The sequence below is a fragment of the Oryctolagus cuniculus genome, chromosome 1, assembly GCF_964237555.1.
Source record: "Oryctolagus cuniculus chromosome 1, mOryCun1.1, whole genome shotgun sequence".
Lineage (NCBI taxonomy): Eukaryota > Metazoa > Chordata > Mammalia > Lagomorpha > Leporidae > Oryctolagus > Oryctolagus cuniculus.
In genome coordinates, this window is record NC_091432.1 from 190121760 (window position 1) to 190148960 (window position 27201).

Genomic DNA, 27201 nt, shown 5'->3' on the forward strand with positions numbered 1-27201 from the left:
TCAAGGAAAATGTAATTAAAAGATGTTTATTTTGGAGCAAAAAATATCTTTATTTTTGCATAACACGCATTTTCCATAAACTTTTTGAAGACCCCTGTTTACATGGGTTTCAAAGATTTTTATACCAAAGGAAGATTTACGCTTGATCTTAGCCGAAAGGCTGAGAAGCGATACCAAAGTCAACTTTTAATTCCATGTTTCCGTGAACTTTTTTGAAGTACTGTCATCTGTAACAAGAAGGTGTGTAAAACAGATGAAATCTTAATAGGTAAATCTAGATAAAGGATGCATGGATGTTTCTTATATAGTCTTGCAATATCTCAGTCTAGAATTATTTACAAGTAATTGTTTTAATTAATAATAATGCAAAAAATTGGTAAAAAAAAAAAAAGCTTAAATCCCCTTCAAATAAGATTGGATGCCACTATAAACACGATCTGCTGTCATAAAGTCTGCCCAAAAAGACTTTTATAGCATTCCAGCATTCTTAGATGGGTTTGATCAAGCTGTTGAAGTCACTAAACAGAATTTCAGTTAGTAGGAGGAGTACACCACCCTGTGGCAGAAAAGGGAAATAACCAAATGCTTTTACATCAGTACCACCTGAAGGAAACAAAAAATCTCAGAAATAGTTTTGAATAGTTGGAAAATCAGTACTAGCAAATTTTTCCAAGATGTAGACTTTACAAGTAAAATTATCATATAAGTTCAGAGTTCTCTAATACAATCTAAAGATTTTAAATTGCATGAAAGATATTTACAAAAAGGAAATGTCTTAAACAAAATTATATGTACACACATTTTTAGTTCTAGTTTTATGAAAATAAAAATATCTACTCTCAGAGATAGAACTAGATGATAGAACTAGGAAAACTAAAGAAGTCCAATTCATATTTAAATATTTCTATCAAGCACTTTAAAACCATGTTAGAATTTTATTAATGACTGGAGAGAGGGGAAAAAAAAAGGAGGGAAAATATCAACAAAGCCAGTTTGGCTTACCAATTTTGAAATGACCTTTGTGTTCTGTTGTATTTAAAACAAAAGAAAAGGCCTGCTTGCACTTTTCTAGTTCCCTTCTCCCATTCGCAGAGTGCCCTCTCTGAAGCAGTTTAACTCACAAGTGTGGCACTGAATTATAAAGGCCCACCATCAATTCCTGTGATTTAAGTTCTCAAATAACATCAGTCCAACTTTCTTTAACCTCAATACTTTCTTACTCTCTATTGTTTCTTAGAATTTGGTGATTTTTTTTTTATCAAGGTAATATACTAAGGGTAGGATCTATGGAACTTAAGAACTACACTTGTGAACTATTAAAGATTTAAAAACTATATTTCTAAAGGCAGGAAGAGGGGGAGTGTCAATTTCCTATTCATGTGAAAAATGCTGTAAGGGTACCTCAACAAAAGGATAAACAAGCTTGAGTCTGGAGTCTGATTCTTCTCATTTTGGCAAAAGTCACCTGAAAAAAGAATCGGATAATCTGGCATAACAAAAGAATAATCCTGGATTATCTCCATATTCCTGGGAGTAAAAACTGAAGTTGAATGAAACCAACCTACCTTCTTGTAATGTCTCTACTATTAAGAAAATAAAGGTGGGCATTTGGCTTAGTGATTAAGATACTTTTTGGGATACCCACCATGTCCCACATCACAGTGTCTGGGTTTGACTCCTAATCCCAGCTTCCTATTGGTACAGAACCTGGGAAACATAGTGATGGTGCTCACTGCTGTGTTCTTGCCATGCACATGGACACCCAACTGACCCAGTCTAAGACTGTCACTGAGGCATTTGGAGAATAAACTGGTAGATGCGATATCTCTCTACCCACTGCCAAAAAACGACTAGTAGTACAACCACAGAACAGCTAAAACAAAAAAAATAAAAAATAAAAAAATAAACAAAATTGACACACCATTGGCTCAATCAACCAAAAAAAGAAGAGAGGAGACCCAAATCAATAAAATTAGGGATGAAAAAGGCAATGTAACAACAGCTACCACAGAAATAAAAAGAATGATCAAAACTTACTACCAGAAGCTGTTAGCCAACAAACTGGGAAACCTAGAAGAAATGGACAGATTTCTACACACATACAGCCTTCCTAAATCAAGCCATGAAGGCACAGAAAACCTAAACAGACCCGTAATGAAAAGACACAAATTGAATCAGTAATAATGGCCCTCCCAACAAAGAAAAGCCCAGGACAGGATGGATTCACTGCTGAATTCTACCAGACTTTTAAAGAACTAACTCCAATTCTTCTCAAGTTATCCAAAACAATTCAGAAAGAGAGAATCCTCCCAAATTCTTTCTACAAAGCCAGTATCATCTTAATTCCTAAAACTGAAAAAGGATGAAACAGAGAAAGAGAATTACAGACTAATTTCCCTGATAAACATAGATGCAAAAATCCTCAACAAATTTCTATTCAATTGAATCCAACAACACATCAGAAAGATCAGCCACTCAGACCAAGTGGGATTTATCCCTGGTATGCAGGCATGGTTCAACATTCGCAAATCAATCAATGTGATACACCACATTAACAAACTGCTGAACAAAAACCATATGATTATCTCAATAGATGCCAAGAAAGCATTTAATGAAATTCAACACCCTTTCATGATGAAAACTTTAAGCAAATTGGGTATACAAGGAACATTCCTCAACACAATCAAGACAAAATATGACAAACTCACAGCCAGCATCCTACTAAATGGGGAAAAGTTAGAAGCATTCCCACTGAGATGTGGTACCAGACAGAATGCCCACTCTCACCATTGCTATTCAATAGAGTCCTGGAAGTTTTAGACAGAACCATTAGGCAAGAAAAACAAATCAAAGGGATACAAATTGGGAAGGACGAAGTGAAACTATCCCTATTTGCAGATGACATGATTCTATGGATAGGGGATCCAAGAAATTCCACTAAGAGACTATTGGAACTCACAGAAGTTTGGTAAAGTAGCAGGATATAAGTCAATACATAAAAATCAACAGCCTTTGTATACACAGACAATGCCAAAGCTGAGAATGAACTTCTAAGATCAATCCCATTCACAATAGCTACAAAAAAAAAAAAAAAAAATACCTTGGAATAAATTTAACCAAGGATGACAAAGATCTCTATGATGAGAATTACAAAACATTAAAGAAAGAAATAGAAGATACAAAAAAATGGAAAAATCTTTCATGTTCATAGGTTAGAAGAATCAGTATCATCAAAATGTCCATTCTTCCAAAGAGCAATTTACAGATTCAATGTGATACCAATCAAAATACCAAAGACATTCTTCTCAGATCTAGAAAAAATGATGCTGAAATTCATATGGAGGCACAGGAGACCTCGAATAACTAAAGCAATCTTGTAAAACCGAAACAAAGCCAGAGGCATCACAATACCAGAGTTTAAGTCATACTTCAAGGCAGTTATAATCAAAACAGCCTGGTACCGGTACAAAAACAGATGGATATACCAATGGAACAGAATAGAAACAGCAGAAATCAACCCAAACATCTACAACCAAATTATCTTTGATCAAGGAGCTAAAACTAATCCCTGGAGTAAGGACAGTCTCTTCAACAAATGGTGTTGGGAAAACTGGTTTCCACACGCAGAAGTATGCAGCAAGACCCCTACCTTATATCTTACACAAAAATCCACTCAACATGGATTAAAGATCTGAATCTACCACCCAACACCATCAAATTATTAGAGAACATTGGAGAAACCCTGCAAGATATAGGCACAGGCAAAGACTTCATGGAAAAGACCCCAGAGGCACAGTCGAAGCCAAAATTAACAAATGGGATTACTTCAAATTGAGAAGTTTCTGTACAGCAAAAGAAAGTCAGGAAAGTGAAGAGGCAACTGACAGAATGGGAGAAATTATTTGCAAGCTACGCAACTGATAAAGAATTAATAATCAGAATCTAAAAAGAGATCAAGAAACTCCACAACAACAAAATAAACAACCCACTTAAGAGATGGGCCAGGGGCTTAAACAGACATTTTTAAAAAGAGGAAATTCAGGGGCCGGCGATGTGGCGTAGTGGGTAAAGCCACTGCCTGCAGTGCTGGCATCCCATATGGGCGCCCGTTCGAGCCCCAGCTGTTCTACTTCCAATCTAGTGCTCTGCTATGACCTGGGAAGGCAGTAGAATTTGGCCCAAGTCCTTGGGCCCCTGAATCCATGTGGGAGACCCGGAAGAAGCTCCTGGATCCTGGCTTCAGATCGGCATAGCTCCAGCCATTGCAGCCATTTGGGGAGTGAACCAGCGGATGGAAGACCTCTCTGTGCCTCTCCTCTCTGTGTAACTGTGACTTTCAAGTAAATAAATAAGTCTTTAAAAAAAAAAAAAAAAGAGGAAATCCAAATGGCCAACAGACATATGAAAAAATGGTCAGGATCACTAGCCATGAGGGAAATGCAAACGAAAACCACAATCAATTTTCACCTCACCTCAGTTAGAATGGCTTTCATACAGAAATCAACAAATGCTGGTGAGTATGTGGGGGAAAAGGTACTTTAATCCACTGTTGCTGGGAATGCAAACTGGTAAAACGACTATGGAAGACAGTTTGGATACCTCAGAAATCTGAATATAGTCCTACCATATGACTCAGCCATCCCACTTCTCGGAATTTACCCAAGGGAAATGAAATCTGCAAATAAAAGAGTTATCTGTACCTCCATGTTTATTGCAGCTCAATTCACAATAGCTAAGAGATGGAATCAACCTAAATGCCCGTCAATGGAAGGCTAAAGAAAGTATGGGATATGTACTCTATGGAATACTACACAGAGGTTAAAAAAAAAAAAAAAAAGAAAGAAAGAAATCCGGTGTAATTGCAACAAAATGGATGAATCTGAAAGACATCATACTAAGTGAAATAAGCCAATCCCAAAGCAACAAATACCATATGTTCTCCCTGATATTTGACAACTAAGAAAACACCTAAAAGGAAACCAGGAAAAGTAAAATTGACACTATCAGAAGTAATGACTTGAACAGCCCTTGTCCTGACTGTGGAGGAACAGTTTATTATCTTAATTTTTTTATTATTTTCTTTTCTACTTAATACTATTGGTTGAGCTCTTAACATAGAATTATTCATAGGTGTATAAATCCAACTGAAAATAGGTCCAAGCAAAAAATAAGAGTGGGAATAAGAGAGGGAGGAGCTGTACAGTTCCGCACATGTTCCCATGGACTTATCACTAAGGGCAAAGCTAAAAACTTGCCATGGAACTCCAAATTCCGTTAAGCTAGATGGTAGTAATGCCATCTTGCATGTTAAAGTGACCATATTAAGTGTGTAATTGATCACATAGATAGGATTAAGTGTCAAAGGGATCAAAAATATAAAACCAAGTGTCTGGTAATAACAATAGATAGAATTAAAAAAAAAAAATAATGTTCCAACATGGGAAGCAGTCCACACAGCAGACTCAAAGAATGACAAACACCCTATGAGAACTCTGACCTCAGAATCAGCCCTTAAGGTATTTGGATCTGCCTGAAAAGCCCATGAGTGCATTTCAGGCATGGAAAGCCAAGATACTATGGCAAACAATGATCTACATGAAGGATCACTATGAGTGAGATCCCAGCAGAAAGGAAAGAAGAGGTCATCAAAGAAGGCTGTACTTGTCTCTAAAGGGAGGAGAGAACTTCCACTTTGCATGTGGCCTTATCTAAATACTGACAGAGTTTGTGGACTCAAAAGGCTTCCATAGCCTTGGCAACTGATGTCAAGAGCCTCAGTGGCCAGCGCCGCGGCTCACTTGGCTAATCCTCTGCCTGCGGCGCCAGCACCTCAAGTTCTAGTCCCAGTTGGGGCACCGGATTCTGTCCTGGTTGCTCCTCTTCCAGGCCAGCTTTCTGCTGTGGCCCAGGAAGGCAGTGGAGGATGGCCCAAGTGCTTGGGCCCTGCACCCACATGGGAGACCAGGAGCACCTGGCTCCTGGCTTTGGATCAGCGCAGTGTACCAGCCATTTGGTGAGTGAACCAACATAAAAGGAAGACCTTTCTCTCTGTCTCTCTCTCTCTAACTCTGCCCGTCCAAAAAAAAAAAAAAAGGAGCCTCGGTGGTTATTGACATCATACATAAGCGTATCAATTGTTAAGTCAATAATAGAAGTCACTGTGCACTTACTCCCCACATAGGACCTCTGTCGTTAATGAGTTGTACTATATGAATTAACTATAAAACTTGTTTTCAAACAGTACTTCATACTTTGTATGTCTTGTGGGTCCAAATTCTGGAAATCTTAGTCTTATAGAGTTGGAATTCTGTATATAAAGTTGATTAAGAATGAATCTTAATAAAGAATGGGATGGGAGAGGGAGTAGGAGTAGGGACAGGAATGAGGATGGTAGGGTGGGTATGGGGGAAGAACTGCTATATTCCTAAAATTGTACCTATGAAATTTATATTCATTAAATAAAAGCTTTCTTAAAAAAAATGCAGGTGGGAGCATGCATGTAACCTAGCAGTTTAGACACTTGTTGGGATACCCACATTCAATATTCATAATGCCTGGGTTCAAGTCCCAGCTCTGCTCCCAATTCCAGTTTCCTGCTAATTAATGTGTACCCTAGGAGGCAGCAGGTCTTGTCTCACACACAGCCACGCACATGGACTGAGTTTCATAGCTTTAGCCTGACCCAGACCCCAGCCTTTGAAGGCATTTGGGGAACAAACCAGGGATGGATGCTCCTCCATGTCTATGTCTATGTCTATGTCTCTGTCTGTCTCTCTCTCTCTCTCTCTCTCTCTCTCCAGCATTTCCTTTCATTCCCTCATGACCCTTACTCTATCTCTGAACCCAAGAGCATAATACTTCTGTTTCCTTATGCTTTTATCAGGCTTCTTTCATCGTATCTCCTTCTGATTTCCTCCTATGAGGACACAAATGACTGCATTTAGGGTCCATTCAGATACTTTAGAAAAATCTCCCCATCTCAACAACCCACTTCAATCATACCTGCAAAGTCTTTTTGCCAGATAAATACTCAGATTCCAGGGACTAGATTATGGCTAACTTTGGGGAAACTCTTTCAACCCACCAGATAGAGAAAAAGTACGTTTCACTAAAATATAACTGAAATTTTCTTTATGTATAAGCAGTATCTGTGATTGGGTCGCATAATAGAATCACCAACAGAGTCACAGGTATTTTCTTTCTTTTTTTTTTTTTTTTTTTTTTTGACAGGCAGAGTGGACAGTGAGAGAGAGACAGAGAAAGGTCTTCCTTTTGCCATTGGTTCACCCTCCAATGGCCGCCACAGCTGGCACGCTGCAACCGGCGCATCGCGCTGATCCGATGGCAAGAGCCAGGTACTTATCCTGGTCTCCCATGGGGTGCAGGGCCCAAGCACTTGGGCCATCCTCCACTGCACTCCCTGGCCATAGCAGAGAGCTGGCCTGGAAGAGGGGCAACCGGGACAGAATCCGGCGCCCTGACCGGGACTAGAACCCGGTGTGCCGGCGCCACAAGGAGGAGGATTAGCCTGTTGAGCCACGGCGCCAGCCACAGGTATTTTCATATAAAGTAATCATCACAAATATTCAAAATATTGTTTATACTTATCTCTATTTTAAAATTATGGAAGTGAGGGGCTGATGTTGTGGCATAGCTGGTAAAGCCGTCACCTGCAGTGCCAGAATCCCATAGGGGAGCCGGTTCAAGTCCTGGCTGCTCCACTTCCAATCCAGCTCTCTGCTATGGCCTGGGAAAGCACTGGAGGATGGCCCAAGTCCTTAGGTCCCTGCACCATCATGGGAGACCCAGAGGAAGCTCCTGGCTCCTGGCTTCGGATCAGCACAGCTCCAGCAGTTGTGGTCAACTAGGGAGTGAATTAGCAGATGGAAAGACCTCTCTTTCTCTCTCTGCCTCTCCTCTCTCTGTGTAACTCTAACTTTCAAATAAATAAATAAATCTTTAAAAAATAATAAAATAAAAATTATGGAAGTGAGAACAGCTGTTAGATTTTTTTATTTTATTTATTTATTTTTTTATTTATTTTTTATTTTTTATTTTTTTTTTTGACAGGCAGAGTAGACAGTGAGAGTGAGAGAGACAGAGAGAAAGGTCTTCCTTTGCCGTTGGTTCACCCTCCAATGGCCGCCACGGTTGGCGCGCTGCGGCCAGTGTACCACGCTGATCCAATGGCAGGAGCCAGGTGCTTCTCCTGGTCTCCCATGGGGTGCAGGGCCCAAGCACTTGGGCCATCCTCCACTGCCCTCCCTGGCCACAGCAGAGAGCTGGCCTGGAAGAGGGGCAGATTTTTTTAAAAAAGATTTATTTGAAAGCCACAGTGACAGAGAGTGAGACAGAGAGAAAGAAAAAGAAAGAAAAAGAGAGAGAGAGATCTTCCATCACTGACTGACTCCTCAAATGGCTCTTATAGCCAGGTCAAGGCCAGGCTGAATCTAGGAGCCAGGAACTCCATCCAGGTCTCCACACACATGGGTGGCAGGGGCCCAAGTAATTGGGCCACATTCTGCTGCTTTCCCAGGACATCAGCAGGGAACTGGAGCAGCCAGAACTCAAAACTGCCACTCCAACAAGCATTGCTAGCTTTGCTGGCATCACAGGCAGCAGCTTAATCTGCTGTGCCAGGATGCCAGGCCTCACTGCTTGATCTTATTAACATGTACAGAAGCATATATTATGTTGCAAAATATTTTTATTTACCATTTCAAAAATTGACTTTCTTTGTGATTCTCTTTTAATCCATGAATTAAGGAGAAAATTACTTTGATAAAGGATCCTCAGGTTTAACTAGACTTCCGAAAGAAATATTTGGCAACAAAAAAAGGTTTAGAAGTACTGCTCTGGGCCCAGCGCTGTGGCACAGCAGGTTAAGCTGTTATCTGTTTATTCAGCATCCCATATGGGAACCAGTTCAAGTACTGGCTGCTCCACTTCCAATCCAGCTTCCTGCTAATGTGCCTAGGAAAGCAGCAAAGGATGGCCCAGGTGCTTGGGCCCCTGCACTCATGTGGGAGACCCAGATGAAGCTCCTGGCTTCAGCCTGGTCCAGCTCTGGTCACTGCAGCGATTTGGAGAGTAAACCAGCAGATGGAAGATCTCTCGCCTCTGTCTCTCCTCTTGCTAAAACTCTTTCAAATAACTAAATTTTTAATAAGAAGAAAAGAAGTACTGCTTTAGACAGATGACAAGGATAGGAAGAAGTTGGGGTTAGATGGGAAGATAAAAGTAGAAAGACTTTTATTTTCACTTTAAACTTTCATGTATCGTTTAAATTTACATATATGAGTATGTTACTCATATTTATACATATATCCATTCAGGGTTTTTGTTATTGTAGTTTTGATCAATAAGACCTATCGAGAGCTTCCTATTTTCCCTTAGTGTGCTAGGCTGAATAACTGATGCCTAAACATGCTTATGTTCCCAGAAATTGTGAATGTTAACTTACATGAAAAATGGGATTTTGTGGGTGTGATTAAGGATTTTGAGACAGATGGATTATCTTGATGAGCCCAAGTAACGACAGCAGTAATAAAAGGAATACGAGGCATCAGAGAAGGCAGTATTGTATTGGATGCAGAGACTGCCAACTGCAACGCCAGCAACCCATATCAGAGTGCTGGTTCAAGTCCCAACTATTCTACTTCCAACCCAGCTTCCTGCTCATGTACCTGGGAAGGCAGCACAAGATGGCTCAACTACTTAGGGCCCTGACCCTTATGTGGAAGACCCACATGAAAATTCTGGCTCCTGGCTTCATCCCGGCCCAAATCTGGTGTTGTGGCTATTTGAGGAACAAATCAGCAAAGGAAGATCTCTCGATCTCTCTCTTCCCCACCCCCTCTGCCTCCCCTCTTTTGCTCTTTTAAATAAATAATAAATCTTCAAAAAGTAAACATTAATTCACAATTTCTGGTTAAGAAAATTGAGAACATATAAAAGCAAGTCAAAACCATAACTAGCAATCACTTAAAGCCCAAAGATGAAATATTCCAGAGGAGAACTCACCTAATTTCCTTAGAAAGTTAAACTTAATTAAAAGGTGGGGGAGGGATGAAGGAGCTCCAGATTAAAAGACTTAATAAACATAATTGAATATAATCTATAGACAGTTTATACTCTGCATTGGTGAAAAATTTAAAAGGCCTTTTGGGGACACCTGGGAAAAATATGACTTGAAATTGGTATCACAATATTAGAGAACTGCTAAGTTTTTTTAAGATTTGGTTATTTATTTGAAAGGCAGAGTTACAGAGGGGCAGAGGCAGAGAGAGACAGAGAGAGAGGTCTTCCATTCGCTGGTTCACTCTCCAGATGGCCGCAACAGCCAGAACTGCACCGATCCAAAGCCAGGAGCCAGGAGCCTCCTCTGGGTCTCCCACATGGGTGCAGGGGTCCAAGGACTTGAGCCATCTCCTACTGCCTTCCCAGAGAGCTGGTTCGGAAGTGGAGCACCTGGGATTCGAACTAGAGCCCACAAGGGATGCCAGCACTGCAAGCAGTGGCTTTACCCTCTACACCAGAGCGCTGGCCCCACAGAACTGCTAAATTTTTTTTAAGTGTTATAAAGATATGACTATGTGAGAAAATGTTCTTATTTTCTAGAAATTCAAAAGTATTTAGAATCAAAATATTTGTAACTTGTTGGAAATACTTCAGGAAAACACAGGAGGCAAATATGGAAAACTGGAATAACTGTTAGATCTATTCCACTTATTTCTGTATGTTTGATGTAATTTATAATAAAAAGGAAAATAACCTAATACAATGAAATATTTTTTTTCTAACTCAGACAGGAAATATCATCTGAAAAAATTATTAACATAGGGAAACACTTTAAAAATTACATGTATGGTTACTGGTGTTGTGGTGTAAAGGGGTCAAGTCGCCACTCGGGATGACAGCATCTCACATTCAAAGTGCCAGTCTGAGTCCCAGCTGCTCTGCTTCCCATCCAGCTCCCTGCTAATTGGGAAAGCAATGGAAGATGGTCCAAGTGCTTGTGCCCCTGATATCCTAGTGAGACCAGAGTGGAGTCCATGGATCCCACCTCTAGCCTGCCCCAACCCTGGCTGTTGAAGGCATTTGGATACTGAACCACAAATGGAATATATCTCTTTCTCTGTGTCACTCAGCCTTTCAAATAAATAGATAAATCTTGGGGCCAGCACTGTGGTATAATGGGCTAAGTCTCCGCCTGTGACACTGGCATCCCATATGAGCACTGGTTCATGTCCAGCTACTACTCATCTGATCCAGCTCTCTGCTATGGCCTGGAAAAGCAGTAGAAGATGGCCCTTGCACCCATGTGAGAGACTCAGAAGCAACTCTTGGTTCCTGGGTTTGAATCAGCCCAGCTCCAGCCATTGCAGCCATTTGGGAAGTGAAATAACAGACAGAAGGCCTTTCTCTCAGTTTCTCCCTCTGTCTATAACCCTACCTCTTAAACAAATTAAATCTTTTTTAAAAACAGGTAATTGTTTAAAGTTATCTATAAGCAGTAGGCATTTGGGGCAACAGTTAAGACATTGCTTGAGATGTCTACATCCCATATTGGACTACCTAGGTTAGAGTCCTGGCTCTGGTCTCTACTCCAGCTTCTTGCTATTGTGCAATCTCGAGGGCAAATTGACTGCATGGTGGCTCATGCAGTCAATTTCCTGCCATCCATGTGAATTTCATTTTCCAAATCCTGGGCTTGATCTGGCCCAGCTCTAGCTGTTACAGGCATTTTGGGAGTGAACAAGTAGAAGATCTCCTGATTTCACTGTCTCTCTGCCTTTCAAATAAATAAACTTCTAAAAAACAAATTACATATATAATTTTAAGCTTTCTAGGCTAACTTAAAACATATTTTCAATTCATCAGTCTTCGGATATGGTACCACGGTCTTATCTCTAACATAAATTCAGCCTATTCACATAAACCAGCATGCACATTTCCAGTTTTGATTTAAAATAAAAATTTTTTAAAAAATCTTGATTCCAAAAGAAGTTTATATTTAGACAATAGCCTCTTTTTCTTTTTCTTTTTTTTTTTTTGGACAGGCAGAGTTAGACAGTGAGAGAGACAGAGAGAAAGGTCTTCCTTCCGTTGGTTCACCCCTCCAAATGGCCGCCATGGTCAGTGCGCTGCGCTGATCCGAAACCAAAAGCCAGGTGCTTCCTCCTGGTCTCCCATGCGGGTGCAGGGCCCAAGCACTTGGGCCATCCTCCACTGCACTCCCTGGCCACAGGAGAGAGTTGGACTGGAAGAGGAGCAACTGGGACAGAACTGGCGCCCCAACTGAGACTAGAACCCGAGGTGCCCGCGCCTCAGGCGGAGGATTAGCCTAGTGAGCCACGGCGCCGGCTGACTATAGCCTCTGGATAATCGCTGTTGTTTCCCCACAGTTAATTGACCAGAACCTTTCAGCAATTCAAACATGAACTTTCCCCTGCATTCAACTTAATCAGCTACCCTTATCATATTAATATTTCACCTGTTTATATTTAATTGTACGATTATAATAATTGCACTGCAAAGACATGAGTATATAACCTAATAACTCAAATGGTGGGAGAAGTGCACAAACTATTAGAGAATAGTAATTAACAATAAACTTTGCACACCATTAAAATCAGAGAATATATTTTTCAAATAAAATGGAAGGGGACAATTAATAAAAATGAATCAATAATTAAATTTCTAATTTTTCAAAAAAGTAATGGGGATAGGATAGAATACAGGAATAATAATTGCTAATCATCTAATAGCACCTAAGCAGCCGAATGAGGCTGCTGATTGATGGAAAAAATGATAATAAATACTGTTTAAAAACATGAAGTTTCTGTAATTCAAGGAATATAAAAAATTTTTTAGCAGATACAGCTACCAAAAAAGCAAACAGTATTTCACAAGTCCGAACACAGCTGCACATCAGATGGCTTGAATAAAATGAAGATTCTCATCAGGAGCCTCTGAGAAGCTCACACACCTAAGGAATGCTCTAGAGATTCTCAACAGGTGCCCATCTGTTTCTTAAACAAAAGCAATTAAGTATAGACGTGCTTCAAATTAACCAGGCTGGAAAAAGTGTTATAGCATGGTGTGTAAGGCTGACACCTGCAATGCCAGCATCCCATATGCACTTCCAAACCAACTCCCGGTTAATGCACCTGGGAAAGCAGCAGAAGACGGCTCAAGTGCTTGAGCCCCTGCACCCAAGTGGAAGACCTGAAAGAAGCTCCTGGCTCCTGCTTCAGCCTGGTGCAGCCCCGGCTATTGCAGAAATTTGGGAGTGAACCAGCAGATGGACACTCACTCTCTCGCTCTGTTTTTCCCTCTATCTAACTCTACCTTTAAATGAACCCTAAAAAACAAAACAAAAAGAAGTTGAAAGATTTGTTTAATTTGGGAGTGAACCAGCTGACAGAAGCTCTCTCTACCTGTCATCTGTTTCCCTCACTCTTGTCTGGTAAAAAATATATATATACAAATAAATAATATTTGAGGGGACCTTGGGGGTGACAGGTATGGAAAGGTTCATGGTACTACTTTCTTCTTTGTCCACATGGGAAACCCAGAAGAAGCTCCTGGCTCCAGGCTTCAGACAGACCCAGCTCTAGCCATTGAGGCCATTTGGAGGAGTGAACTAGTAGATGGAAGAGCTCTCTATCTCTCCCTCTCTCTGTAACTCTCTGCCTCTCAAATAAATAAATAAATATTTTTAAAAAATTTAATCTCTGGCTTTCAACTGGGCTATGTAACTGGATGGGCAATTTACTCTAGGGAAGTTTGTCAACTAACAGCAACAGTTCTATCACATATCACTGTTAGGATTCAGCCATAGAAAAGAGGTCATATACACAAATCTAGTTCCCACCCTCAGTAAGACAATGATCAAATCAGAGGAACAGCTCAGCAATTTTAAAAAATAAACATGTTACTACAACACAGTCATCAAACTTCCTATACTTATGTTCTATGTTCTTCTTCTACTCTATCTTCTCTAAAGTGCCTACCCAAAACAATCAGCAGTAACATAAAGGAAACTACTCCTGTTTTTGAAGGGAGGACTAACTTATAGACAACTCAAGGAATAAAATGATTATAATAAATTAAATCCAATAAAACAAGTAATCAGTAATGATTAAAAGTAGTTATGAGTAACTAGGTGAGACCAACTTGTTCTATTTTTTAAGTTTATTTTTATTTATTTGAAAGGTAGAACAAGAGAAGGGAAAAGATTTTCCATCCAGTAACTCCATCTCAGTCTCCTACAAGGTAGCAGAGACTTAAGTACTTGAGCCATCATCTGCTACCTCCCAGAGTGCACATTAGCAGGAAGCTGGATTAGAAAAGGAAGTGAGTCTGCATCTCAGGCACTCCAATATTGGATGTGGGTATCCCAAGTTAGTTTAACTTGCTGCCCACCCTCCAGCTTGCTCTTTTAGACCATTTTATAGTATTTTAAGAATATCCATGTATTCTATTTTAAACAAAAGCACTCACATTTTTTATTTACAAAATACAAAAATGGATATTTTAAAACAATTCTTACAGAGTGGGCATTTTTGGTACAGTGGATGAAAGCGCCAATTGGGATCCCTACATACTGTAAGAGAGTGCCTGGGGAGTAAACAACATATTCTGCCTTTCAAATACATAAAAATATTTAAAAGTAATAATTTCAAAAATAATTCACTTTATAAAAATTATCTATAAATTTTATTAGATAAATATGCCATTAAAAAAAATATGGGGTGGAACCATTACCTATGAAACCAGCATCCTATAAGGGCACAGGTTCAAGTGCTGGCTGCTCCACTCCTGCTCCAGCTCCCTGCTAATGGCCTGGGGAAAACAGTATAGGGTGGCCCACGTCCTTGGGTCCCTGCAATCATGTGGGAGACCTAGAGGAAGCTCCTGGTTCCTGGCTTCGGCCCAGCCACACACTGGGGAGTGAACCTGAAGATGGAAGATATCTCTCTCTCCAACTCTGACTTCCAAATAAACCAATCAATCAATCAACAAACAAACAGGAAAACAAACAAACAAAAAAAACAGAAAATGGTTCAAGGCCAGCATTGTGGTGAACTGGGTTAAGCTGATGCCTGCAATGCCAGCATCCTGTAAGAGTGTCAGCTTGACCACAAGTTCAAGTCCGAGCTGCTCCACTTCTAATTCAGCTCCCTTTTCATATGCCTAAGAAAACAGCAGAAGACAACCTGAGTGCTTGGGTCCCTCCCACTACATGGGAGACCCAAATAGAGTTCCAGGCTTCTGACTTCAGCCTGGCCCAGCCCCAAGGTAGCCATTTGGGGAGTAAAGAAGATCTGTGTCTCTCCGTCTCTTTGTAACTTAGCCTTTTAAACAAATAATCTTAAAAAAAAAAAAAAAAAGCAAATGGTTCAATTTATATATATTTCCTAAATATATGGCTTACTTTGGAGTATCTTATTATTTAATAAGTTAATTATTTCCAATTAGAACTCAATAGTTTACTCATAATCTGCCCATTATCTGGTAAGAAATTAGCAGCGGCTAGGAATAGTAGTTCCAGAAACACACAGAACCTACTTTGCAGTATTACTTCTTTTGAGAACCTGGATTTTTTAATTGCTTTACCTGATAAACTGTTATATTATCTCAACAGTGCTTATTATCTGTAGGGAAATACAAATTCATTTCTACTGACATCTTCCTCAATATCACTCAATAAAAGCACATTCATTTAAAATTCATAAAAAAGATAGAGCAATTCTATAACATTGCAAAGATTTCCCTAAAGTGTTCATAATTTTATTCTTTATATATAAAACCTCAATCCTGAGTATTTCATTGCACTATTCAAGACTTAAATTTCATTATAAATACATTCTTTAGAGCATAATCATGTAACATTATAGGCCAAACAAATACCTGCTCTCATTTTCAATGCATTTTAACTACAATAAAGGTTTCTTTCCAGCCCATTTCCAAATGGTGACAGCACTCTAATTCCAGGCCTCCATATTATCTAATTTACTTAAAACTTGTTCTTGTTAAGCAATTTGTCATAATCTATGACTTTTACGAGTCTTGTCACAACTTCTAACAGTTGTAAAGTACTGTAGGGCAAGCTCTCAACCTAGCAGTTAAGATGCTGGATAAGACACTTAGACCTCACTGCTGAGTGGCTGAGTTTGATACCCTCCTCCAGCTCCTGACTACAGCTTCCTGCAGGTGATGATGACTCACTCAAGTAATTGAGTTTGTCACTCAAGTAGGAGAACTGGATTGAACTCCCAGCTTTGTCTGGCTCAGCCTGGACCATTCTAAGCATCTGGGGAATAAAGCAGAGGCTCAGAGCTTGCTCAAACTCTGAAATAAATTTAAAAAATGAATAAACACCACAAATTTTACACATGGCCAAAGTTTTTAGACTTTCTCCAATACAAATTGCTCATTTGCTGTTTTTTAAATGAAGATATTCAGGAATTATGCAGTTTCTAAATTTCATTCCCACTGAAGTTGTTCTAAGTTGAAACTCAATAACAGTTTCAACCTTCAAAGGAGCACACTGTCAAAGATTTCGTATAACTACCGCTTTCTTGTTATTTTTTTGTACTCAAAAAGAACTATTTTCAGTCCAGAGTAAGCAATAATCTTTTAAACAGACAGTAGTAAAAATCAGAAACTCTGGGAAGAAAATCATCCATCTGAAACCTGGCCCTTGGAAGTCATATATAATTTGAATATACAAAGTAGGTACTGGGAGAAGATAATGTAAAACTTTAAAGACAATTTTAGAATCTTAAAAACTTACATGTAATATTTGTGTGTGCTTCTGTGCCTGAAAATCTTTAATGGATTCTTTTTTTTTTTTTTTTTTTTTTTTTTTTGACAGGCAGAGTGGACAGTGAGAGAGAGAGACAGAGAGAAAGGTCTTCCTTTGCCGTTGGTTCACCCTCCAATGGCCGCCGCGCACGTGCAGCCGGCGCACCGTGCTGATCCGATGACAGGAGCCAGGTACTTATCCTGGTCTCCCATGGGGTGCAGGGCCCAAGGACTTGGGCCATCCTCCTCTGCACTCTCTGGCCACAGCAGAGAGCTGGCCTGGAAGAGGGGCAACCGGGACAGAATCCGGTGCCCCGACCGGGACTAGAACCCGGTGTGCCAGCACCGCAAGGCGGAGGATTAGCCTAGGGAGCCGTGGCGCCGGCCTTTAATGGATTCTAAGAAAACTAACAGACACAGGTCATGTTAAATACCATACACACAGTTATACATACAATTCTCATTTAAAAAAATGTTAAAACTTTTTAAATTAATTAATTATTTGAAGGAAGAGAGAGATCGTGCAACCCCATCCGTTGGTACACTTCCCAAATGCCTGCAATAACTATAGAGCTGGGCCAGGCAAAAGCCAGGAGCTAAGAGTAGAATCCAGTTCTCATACATGGGCAGCAGGGATCCAATTATGTCCACTAAAATTGGAATACAAATGTAAAAGTGTATGTTTCAGTCAATAAGAAGCTGGCAAATTGATTTAACTGTTTCCAAGGCCAACCTCTGGTGTTTATGTAGTTTCCTTTCAATCAAGTCTCATTTTAAAGACCTTTTATACCTTAAGCATTCCGGCAAGTGAAGTGCTAAATATAACACAATGAAACACACATGTGTCATACAAAAAGTAACAGTGCTCAATTCCAACTTACTTTTTTGTCCTTCCAGATATCGCTAGATTTGTTTTTTCAAGCAACAGTATTATCAATTGATTTCTTAATGCTGGAAACCATTTCAAAAATTTTTAAATGTAGCTAAGGTCAAATAAAATCCCCCCATGGCTCTAGGCAAGCAATCTGTAACTCTGGCTTATTGTCCAGTTAAATCAAGTATGCTGTATTAGTTTCCTATGGCCACTTTAACAAATTACAAGTCAATGGCTTAAAACAACATAAATGTATTCTCCTACAGTTCTGGAGGTCATAAATCTGAAATGAATCTTAGGGAACTAGAATGAAGGTGGAGGTAAAGCTGCATTCCTTTTAGAGGCTCCAGGGGAAATACACATCCTTATCTTTTCCAGTTCCTAAAAGATCACCTATACTCCTTAGCTCTGGCTCCTCCTATATCTTCAAAGCACAATACTCCAACCTCTGCTTCCATTTATGAACTCAAATTTGCCTAATATTAGAACTGTTATGTCTGTTTGCAAGTACAGATTCTCCTTGAATTCAGTTAGGGTGATTTTAAATTCAAAATACACTAAGTTGAAAATACATTTAGTACATCTAACCTACCTTAAACGTGCTCAGAACACTTATAGGCTAAATCATCTAACATTAAATCTATCTTATAATAAAATGCCGAAATCTCACCTAATTTATTAAATATTGGACTGAAAGTGAAAACCAGAGTAGTTGTAAAAGTATGCTTCCTTATCACCAAAGAATCAAAGCACAGGACGCCCAGCACCATCTACTGCTTCCAGATTTTGTTTGCTTACTGACTTCATTTATAGCATATTCAGTCATTCAAAAATTTATATTTTTTTCACAGCCACAAGATATTCAAATGGCTCCTGAATGTTTTGTTTTTTTTTTTTTAATTTGACAGGTAGAGTTATAGACAGTGAGAGAGAGACAGAGAGAAAGGTCTTCCTTCCATTGGTTCACTCCCCAAATGATCGCTATGGCCGGCGCTGCGCTGATCCGAAGCCAGGAGCCAGGTGCTTTCTCCTGGTCTCCCATGCAGGTACAGGGGCCCAAGCACTTGGGCCATTGTACACTGCCCTCCTGGGCCACAGCAGAACGCTGGACTGGAAGAGAGGCAGCCAAGACCAGAACCTAGCACCCATATGGGATGCTGGCACCGCAGGCGGAGGATTAACCAAGTGAGCCATGGCGCTGGCCCCCTCCTGAGTTTTCAGTCTTATTTAAGAATCCCATCCCACCAACATAGAATATACACGGACTCTATTTTTTTAGATAACTGGCTTTTTTTTTTTTAACTTTTAGTAAGGCTTTATGGTTTTCTTTGTAAGTTTCTATTAAATTCATTTGAAAACATATCATAGGGGCCAGCGCTGCGGCGCAGCAGGTTAACACCCTAGCCTGAAGCGCCAGCATCCCATATGGGCGCCAGTTCAAGCTCCAGGTGCTCCACTTCTGATCCAGCCCTCTGCTACGGCCTAGGAAAGCAGTAGAAGATGACCCAAGTCCTTGGGCACCTGCGTGGGAGACCCAGAAGAAGCTCCTGGCTCCGGAACGGCGCAGCTCCGGCTGTTGTGGCCAATTGGGGAATGAACCATCGGATGGAAGACCTCCCTACCTCCCTCCCTCCCTCCCTCCCTCCCTCCCCTCCGGTTTTTATTTTCTTAAGCATATCTTCCAGAGTCCATCCTACCAAATTCTTTTTTTTTTTTTTTTTTTTTTTTATTTTTTATTTTTGACAGGCAGAGTGGACAGTGAGAGAGAGAGACAGAGAGAGAAAGGTCTTCCTTTGCCGTTGGTTCACCCTCCAATGGCCGCCGCTGCAGCCGGCGCACCGGGCTGATCCGATGGCAGGAGCCAGGATCCAGGTGCTTTTCCTGGTCTCCCATGGGGTGCAGGGCCCAAGCACCTGGGCCATCCTCCACTGCACTCCCTGGCCATAGCAGAGAGCTGGCCTGGAAGGGGGGCAACCGGGACAGAATCCGGCGCCCCGACCGGGACTAGAACCCGGTGTGCCGGCGCCGCAAGGTGGAGGATTAGCCTATTGAGCCACGGCGCCGGCTCTATCCTACCAAATTCTAATATTTTTAACTCAATCTCTCTGATATTCTTAGTTTATAACTTTAAAATTGGAAAAAGGTACTTTATTTCTTCCACAGCTGACATATTGGTTATGAACATTTGCTGTCAAAGAAACTCTTTAAACTCAATCGCCATGTTTCCTGTCTAGTTCGTCATTTTAATTGTCCATGTAGTCAGTTAAGGTTGGGTTACATTTCTCAATGATTTTCTATTATATTGCTTTTTATTCTATAATACTCTATTATATTTCTGAGTATTTTATTTTTTACTCATAGCTTCAATAAAAAATGATTGCTGAAAAATAAGTAGGACTATATCAAACTAAAAAGTTTTTGCACAGCAAAAGAAACAATCAACAAAATGAAAAAGGCAACTTATAGATTAGGAGAAAACATTAATAAACCCTGTATCTGGCAAAAGGATACTATCTACAATATATAAGGGACTTACAGAACTCAAAAGCAAAAATAAATCACTCAATTAGACTATGGGCAAAAGACCTGAACAATTTTACAAAGAGGAAATAAAAAAGGCCAACAGGTATGTGAAAAACTTTTCAACATCACTAATCATGATAGAAATCAAAACTATAATCACAGGGGCCAGTGTTGTGCCGAAGCAAGTGAAGCTGCTGCCACTTCCAACAACATATATGCCACTTGTGACAACAGCATGGCATCCCATATAGGGGTGCCAGCCTGAGTATTGGCTACTCTGCTTCCAATCCAGCTCCTGCTAGGGAACCTGCGAAAACAGCAGGTACTTTGGTGCCTGCCACCCACATGGGAGACCCAGGTGGAGTTCCAAGCTCCTGGCCTCGGCTTGGCCCAGACACAGCCATTGCAGCCATTTGGGGAGTCAATCTGAGGACAGAAGATCCCTCCTTCTCTGTCTCTAATTCTGCCTTTCAAATAAATAAATAAATCTTAAAAAAAATTAAGAGTATATGCTAATACTTATCTTTTTTAAATCCACAAACTTATCTTCAGAAGTAATATGGCCTATGATCCCCCATATACTTTGCCACTATTCATGTGTTTTATCAATAAAACCATCAAAGGACAAAACTACCACAATTTAGTTTGAAGATTTTTGATTGGCTTGATTTTCAATACTAGAAAAGGGTAACATTTCACTACAAAGCATAACACCTATTCCAACAGGTGGAATAGAAGAGGTTGAAAAAAGTGGAATTCAAAATGAAAAAAAGCAGAATGGCCAATTCAAAGTTACTTTCCTTACAAGGAGAGGCAGAACAATAAAAAACTAGAAATTGGTTAATATTAGTTACTTCAGCATAAGGATTAAGACATGGAACTTCATTATGATGATGATTCCAACTGGCTATTGGAGAAATCTGCCAGTAAGGTCTCCAATCCTGACTTCTCAGAAAGTCTGATAAGCCTAGTTTCAAGGTGGTAATGTTGACTCTTAGTATGAGTCCATTTTGGTTTTTAGCCAGTTCTGTGCAGTTTAGTCCAAAATGATGGCCTCCTATATATTTATTTAACAAAATTATAGAGATATCATAAAATATATTTAAGATCTCTTCATCCTTTCCTTGGGCCTGGACTATTTCAATTTCACTTATTTATTTGAGAGGCAGACACAGACAGACAGAAAGAAGGAGCTTCCTATCCACTGGTTTATTGCCCAAGGCCAAGACTAGACCATGGCCAAGAGCCAAGAACTCAACCCAGGTCTCTTAGGTAAGTGGCAGCAACCCAGTTGATCCATCACCTTCTGCTTCCAAGGGTCTACAACAGCATGAAGGTGAAGTCAGAAGCTACAGTTGAGTATTACAGGAACTGAAACCTTCCAATAAGAGGCATGGGCATCTTACCTAGCAGACCAATTGTCAGGTCCTGTTTTAAAAAACAGGAATAAAATATAAGTAACAATTGGCACTTATTGAGTGTTCTATCATCTGTAAATGCATTACATATATTGACTTTTAAAAAAAAGATTGATTTAGGCCGGCGCCGTAGCTCAATAGGCTAATCCTCCACCTTGCGGCGCCGGCACACCGGGTTCTAGTCCCGGTCGGGGCGCCGGATTCTGTCCCGGTTGCCCCTCTTCCAGGCCAGCTCTCTGCTATGGCCAGGGAGTGCAGTGGAGGATGGCCCAGGTGCTTGGGCCCTGCACCCCATGGGAGACCAGGAAAAGCACTTGGATCCTGGCTCCTGCCATCGGATCAGCACGGTGCGCCGGCTGCAGCGGCGGCCATTGGAGGGTGAACCAACGGCAAAGGAAGACCTTTCTCTCTCTGTCTCTCTCACTGTCCACTCTGCCTGTCAAAAAAAAAAAAAAAAAAAAAGATTGATTTATTATTATTTATTTGAAAAGCAGAGTTACAGAGAGGCAGAGGCAGAGAAAGACAGAGGTGTTCCATCTGCTGGTTCCCCCCCAGATAGCCACTACAGTCGAAGCTGCGCCAATTCGAAGCCAGGAGCCAGGAAATTCCTCCAGGTCTCCCACGTGGGTGCAAGGGCCCAAGGACATGTGCCATCTTCTACTGTTTTCCCAGGCCATAGCAGAGAGCTGGATAGGAAGTGCAGCAGCCAGGACTTGAACCGGTGCCTATATGGGATGCCAGCACTGCAGGTGGCGGCTTTACCCTCTACACCATGGCGTTGCCCCACCCCCATATTGACTTTTATTTTTTTTGAAAGACAGAGTTACAGAGAGAGGTAGAGACAGAGAGAGAGAGGTCTTCCATCCGCTGGTTCACTCCCCAGATGGCCACAATGGCTGGAGCTGCTCTGATCCGAAGCCAGGAGCCTCTTTGTTTTTACTTTATTCCTGCCTTATGGTCTTAAGACCAGTTTCCTTCACTATTCTTCTAGCTTTTTCTACAATTCCTAGTACATGCATGATAGGTTTTCTACAACTGTCTTCTAGGTTCCCATGAGTTACACATAAGGATTCATTTTGTTTTTAAGTTACTCTCTGCACTGTTACATGTTTGTTTATTCAACTTGATTTTTCAGGATAAAGATTCAGTCTGGCTTTAGAGATTTAGAACTTTTTAGTTCCAGAAATAATTGAGCTCTAATGTTAAATTTTCCTTACTGTGCTCAACAGAAGCTTCCAATTCTAGTTATTCAGTTGTATTTTACTCTCATGTTACTGTATTTCTTCCACTAATTTTTGCTTATTCATGATTGACTTTTTTTTTTTTTTGACAAAGTGGACAGTGAGACAGAAAGGTCTTCCTTTACCGTTGGTTCACTCTCCAATGGCCACCACGGCTGGCGTGCAGTGGACGGCGCATCACACTGATCCAAAGCCAGAAGCCAGGTGCTTCTCCTGGTCTCCCATGCGGGTGCAGGGCCCAAGCACTTGGGCCATCCTCCTCTACACTCCCGGGCCATAGCAGAGAGCTGGCCTGGAAGAGGGGCAACTGGGACAGAATCCGGCTCCCCGACCAGGACTAGAACCCAGTGTGCGGGCGCCGCAGGCGGAGGATTAGCCTATTGAGCCGTGGCGCCAGCCTATTCATGATTGACTTTTCTTCCAGCATCCAGACAGATCAGACTATTGGCATTTATTAGAATAAAAAAAAAAAATAGGGGCCAGAGCTGTGGCATAGGGAGTAAAGCAACTGCCTGCAATGCTGGCATCCCATATGGGCACTGATTCGAGACCCAGCTGTTCCACTTCTGATACCGTTCTCTGCTATGGCCTGGGAAGCAGTAGAAAATGGCCCAAGTGCTTGGACCCCTGCCCAACCCACATGGGAGACCTGGAAGAAATTCCTGGCTCTGGGCTTCAGATTGGCCCAGCTCCAGTCATTGTGGCCATTTGGGGAGTGAACCAGCAGATGGAAAAACTCTCTCTCTCTCTCTCTCTCTGCCTCTGCCTCTCTCTAACTCTGCCTTCCAAATAAATAAATAAATCTTTAAAAAAATATTTTAAAAAATGGGCTATGCAAGACATGAGAATGTTAAGCCCACACACCAAGCTGCTAATAAACTCAATCTTCTGTTGTGGGACAGGAAAGAAGTTTTTAAGTCCTCTTTCACAGCCTCCTAAGGCTTTGAGAAGAAGCAAATCATTGCCTTTACCCACATCTCAGATTGTACTCTGTATCAAAAGTAATAATGTTCCCGACCTGCATTCTCTCCTGTGTATCTGAAGATCACTTACACCTAACACTCCCTCTCTTGGCTTCACCAGTTAGCTCACTTAGGTTATTCTATTGCTGCAGAAGTAGAAGAAATGAAAAATCAGGATCATGGGTAAAAGCCAAAAATCTTCCCTCATTATCCCTCTCCCATCTTCCTTGTTTCACACTGCAGTACGTCTCACCCATTCACAATTAGCACTATTATTAGTACCAAACTAGGAACATTAAGTTACTTAGTTCCCCTAATCCTATGAAGCAAGAATTATCTTCATTTCACAAATGAATAAAATCATGTTTTATTAAGTTAAATGTTTCAGGGGCCAGTGCTGTGGCATAGTGGGTAAAGCGCCACCTGCAGTGTCAGCATCCCATATGGGTGCTGGTTTGAGTCCTGGCTGCTCCACTTCCAATCCACCTCTCTGCTATGGCCTGGGAAACAGTGGAAAGTGGCCCAAGTCCTTGAGCCCCTGCACCTGCATTGGAGACCTGGAAGAAGCTCCTGGTTCCTGGCTTTGGATCATCAGCACAGCTCTGGTCATTGTGACCATCTGGGAGTGAACCAGCAGATAGAAGATCTTTCTCTGCCTCTGCCTCTCTCTAACTCTGCCTTTCAAATAAATAAGTAAATCTTAAAAAAAAGAATGTTAAATGTTTCAGAGATTCCAAAGCAGTTTCATTTGCACAAAAGCCTATACAGTCTTTCATAACAAACACTGCCTCTAACTTTCATAAGCACTTGTGTAATATCAGTCACCCAAATCTCTCTGAGCTTAATTTTACCATCTTAAAATACTGTTAATACCTAACTCACAAGGTTGTTGAACAAACCGAATGAATGAATGAAAGTACATAAAAGTGAGTAGAACAGTGTCTGCACACAATGCTCAGTAATACTAATATTATTATTTATTTGGCATCCTTTAGCTTAAAAAATTGATTTTGTTTTTCAAAAATAAAAGTAAAAGCTTCTAGCCTCAAATAATTTAAAAGGATCTCAACGATCTGGCACTTAGCTCCACAGGAAGCTATTCTGATAATTTTTGGTAATACAAGTTGACTTGAGTATCCCTTTCCTGAAATGCTTGGGTCCAGAAGTATTTCAGATTAAGAGGATTTTGCAGATTTTGTTAAATGTGCATAGACTTTACCAGTAGAGCATTCCAACTCCAAAGACCCAAAATCTGAAATGTTCCAAAATCCAAAACTTTTTGAGTAACACGTTGATGCTCAAAAAGTTTCTGATTTCAGGCTTTCAGATTAGGAAAGCTCTACCTGTATTTGTGTTTATTCAATGCCCTCACAGTCACATTAAAAAGTTAATGTGTCTGTTTTACATCCACATTATAAAAGTAGTTTCTTCACAACAGTCACTTTAAATATATTTGCCATTTTTTTTTATCACCACAGGTCAGAATACAAACATTGTTTCTGTTGTAATTTTTAAAGAATTTGTATTCTCAGTATCCATTAAATGGCTTCCAACAGTAGAAAAGGTAGCACTAGTACTCAGGTGTGAAAAAATACAGTACTTAACACTACTTCAAATACTAGAAAAAAACTGATTTGAAAAAAGGGGAAACAAATGTAATCAAGCAAATGTTTAATTCAAGATTTTCTCTAAGCAGCATTAAGAAAAAAATTATTAATTTAGAGAACAATAAATTCATAAGTACTAAAAAATAAAAGGCCTTGCAAATGTGTAAACCAGCTTAAGTTGATCAGCACATTAAGTATAATACATATTTAATGTTTTGAAGGAAAGCCAGTAATAAGACTTACTAAAATGTACACTTTTTCCTCTAAGGCAAGGTATAAATCATCTTATGACAGTATTAAGCAAGATGAAAGTGATGATCAAAAGTCTACTGATGGGGCCGACGCTGTGGAGTAGCCGATAAGGCCACCACCTCCAGTGCCGGCATCCCATATGAGTGCCAGTTCGAGTCCTGGCTGCTCCAGATCCAGCTCTCTGCTATGGCCTGGGAAAGCACTAGAAGATGGCCCAAGTCCTTGGGCCCCTGCACCCACGTAGGAGACCTAGAAGAAGCACCTGGCTCCTGGCTTCGGATCAATGCAGCTCTGGCCACTGTGCCCAACTGGGGAGTGAACCAGTGGATGGAAGATCTCTCTCTCTCTGCCTCTCCTTCTCTCCCTGTGTAACTGACTTTCAAGTAAATAAATAAATCTTTAAAAAGAAACAATGGGTATCATGAACAGTATATTCCAAATGCAAAAGAAAGCTGTGACTCTGATTCAGGCTGGCACTGCCATTATTCTGAATCTATATATATAGCAGTTTAAGAAAATCACCTTAATCATGAAAACAATCAACTCCATACTATACACACCAAAAGGACTAAGCATTTTAAGTAAGCAATTCAATCCTTCTAAACTGTTGTATTATTTTACATAAACACAAAAAATTATATACTTGATATAAGAAATCTCCAAAGGAATAAAGAAATTTTGAAATCAAAATTTAAGTTTTTTTTACTTACTGATTGGCTAAATCAGATCCCATTTTAGAGCCATCATCTGCTGCCTCTTCCATATCAGAGTCCATACCAGTTTCACCTGATAAATAAAAAAAGACTACTGATTTAATCACTACAGAAGAAAGTCATCTTTAAAAGATTAAAGAACTTTATAACTAAAAAACAAAATGCCGGCCAGCGCCGCGGCTCACTTAGCTAATCCTCCGCCTGCGGCGCCAGCACCCCGGATTCTGTCCCAGTTGCTCCTCTTCCAGTCCAGCTCTCTACTGTGGCCCGGGAAGGCAGTGAAGGTTGGCCCAAGTGCTTGGGCCCTGCACCCGCATGGGAGACCAGGAGGAAGCACCATTTGGGGGGTGAACCAACGGAAGGAAGGCCTTTCTTTCTCTTTCTCTCTTTCTCTCTCTCTAACTCTGCCTGTCAAAAAAAAAAAAAAAAAAAATGCCTACACTTAAAATAATGTTATCTTCGGGGCTGGTGCTGTGGCGCAGAAGGTTAAAGCCCTGGTCTGAAGCGCCTGCATCCCATATGGGCACTGTTTCTAGTCCCGGCTGCTTCTCTTCCGATTCAGCTCTCTGCTATGGCCTGGGAAAACAGTAGAAGATGACCCAAGTCCTGGGCCCTGCACCCACATGGGAGACCTTGAAGAAGCTCTTGGCTCCTGGCTTTGCATCAGCGCAGCATTTGCGGCCATCTGGGGAGTGAACCAGCGGATGAAAGACCTCTATCTCTGTCTCTACCTCTCTCTCTAACTCTGTCTTTCAAATAAATAAAATAAAGCTCTAAAAAAATGTTATTTTCAATG

At 40.7% G+C, this 27201-nt stretch overlaps 1 protein-coding gene across 2 annotated transcripts in view; it reads right to left on the minus strand.

The window, feature by feature from the left end:
- CAAP1 (caspase activity and apoptosis inhibitor 1) overlaps positions 1–27201 on the minus strand; it is a 71745-nt gene that overhangs the window by 36454 nt on the left and 8090 nt on the right. For both annotated transcript variants that reach the window (XM_002707954.5, XM_070053088.1), the window contains one exon: positions 26403–26478. In XM_002707954.5, the coding sequence (XP_002708000.1) occupies positions 26403–26478 (76 nt within the window). The remainder of the gene's footprint in view (positions 1–26402; positions 26479–27201) is intronic.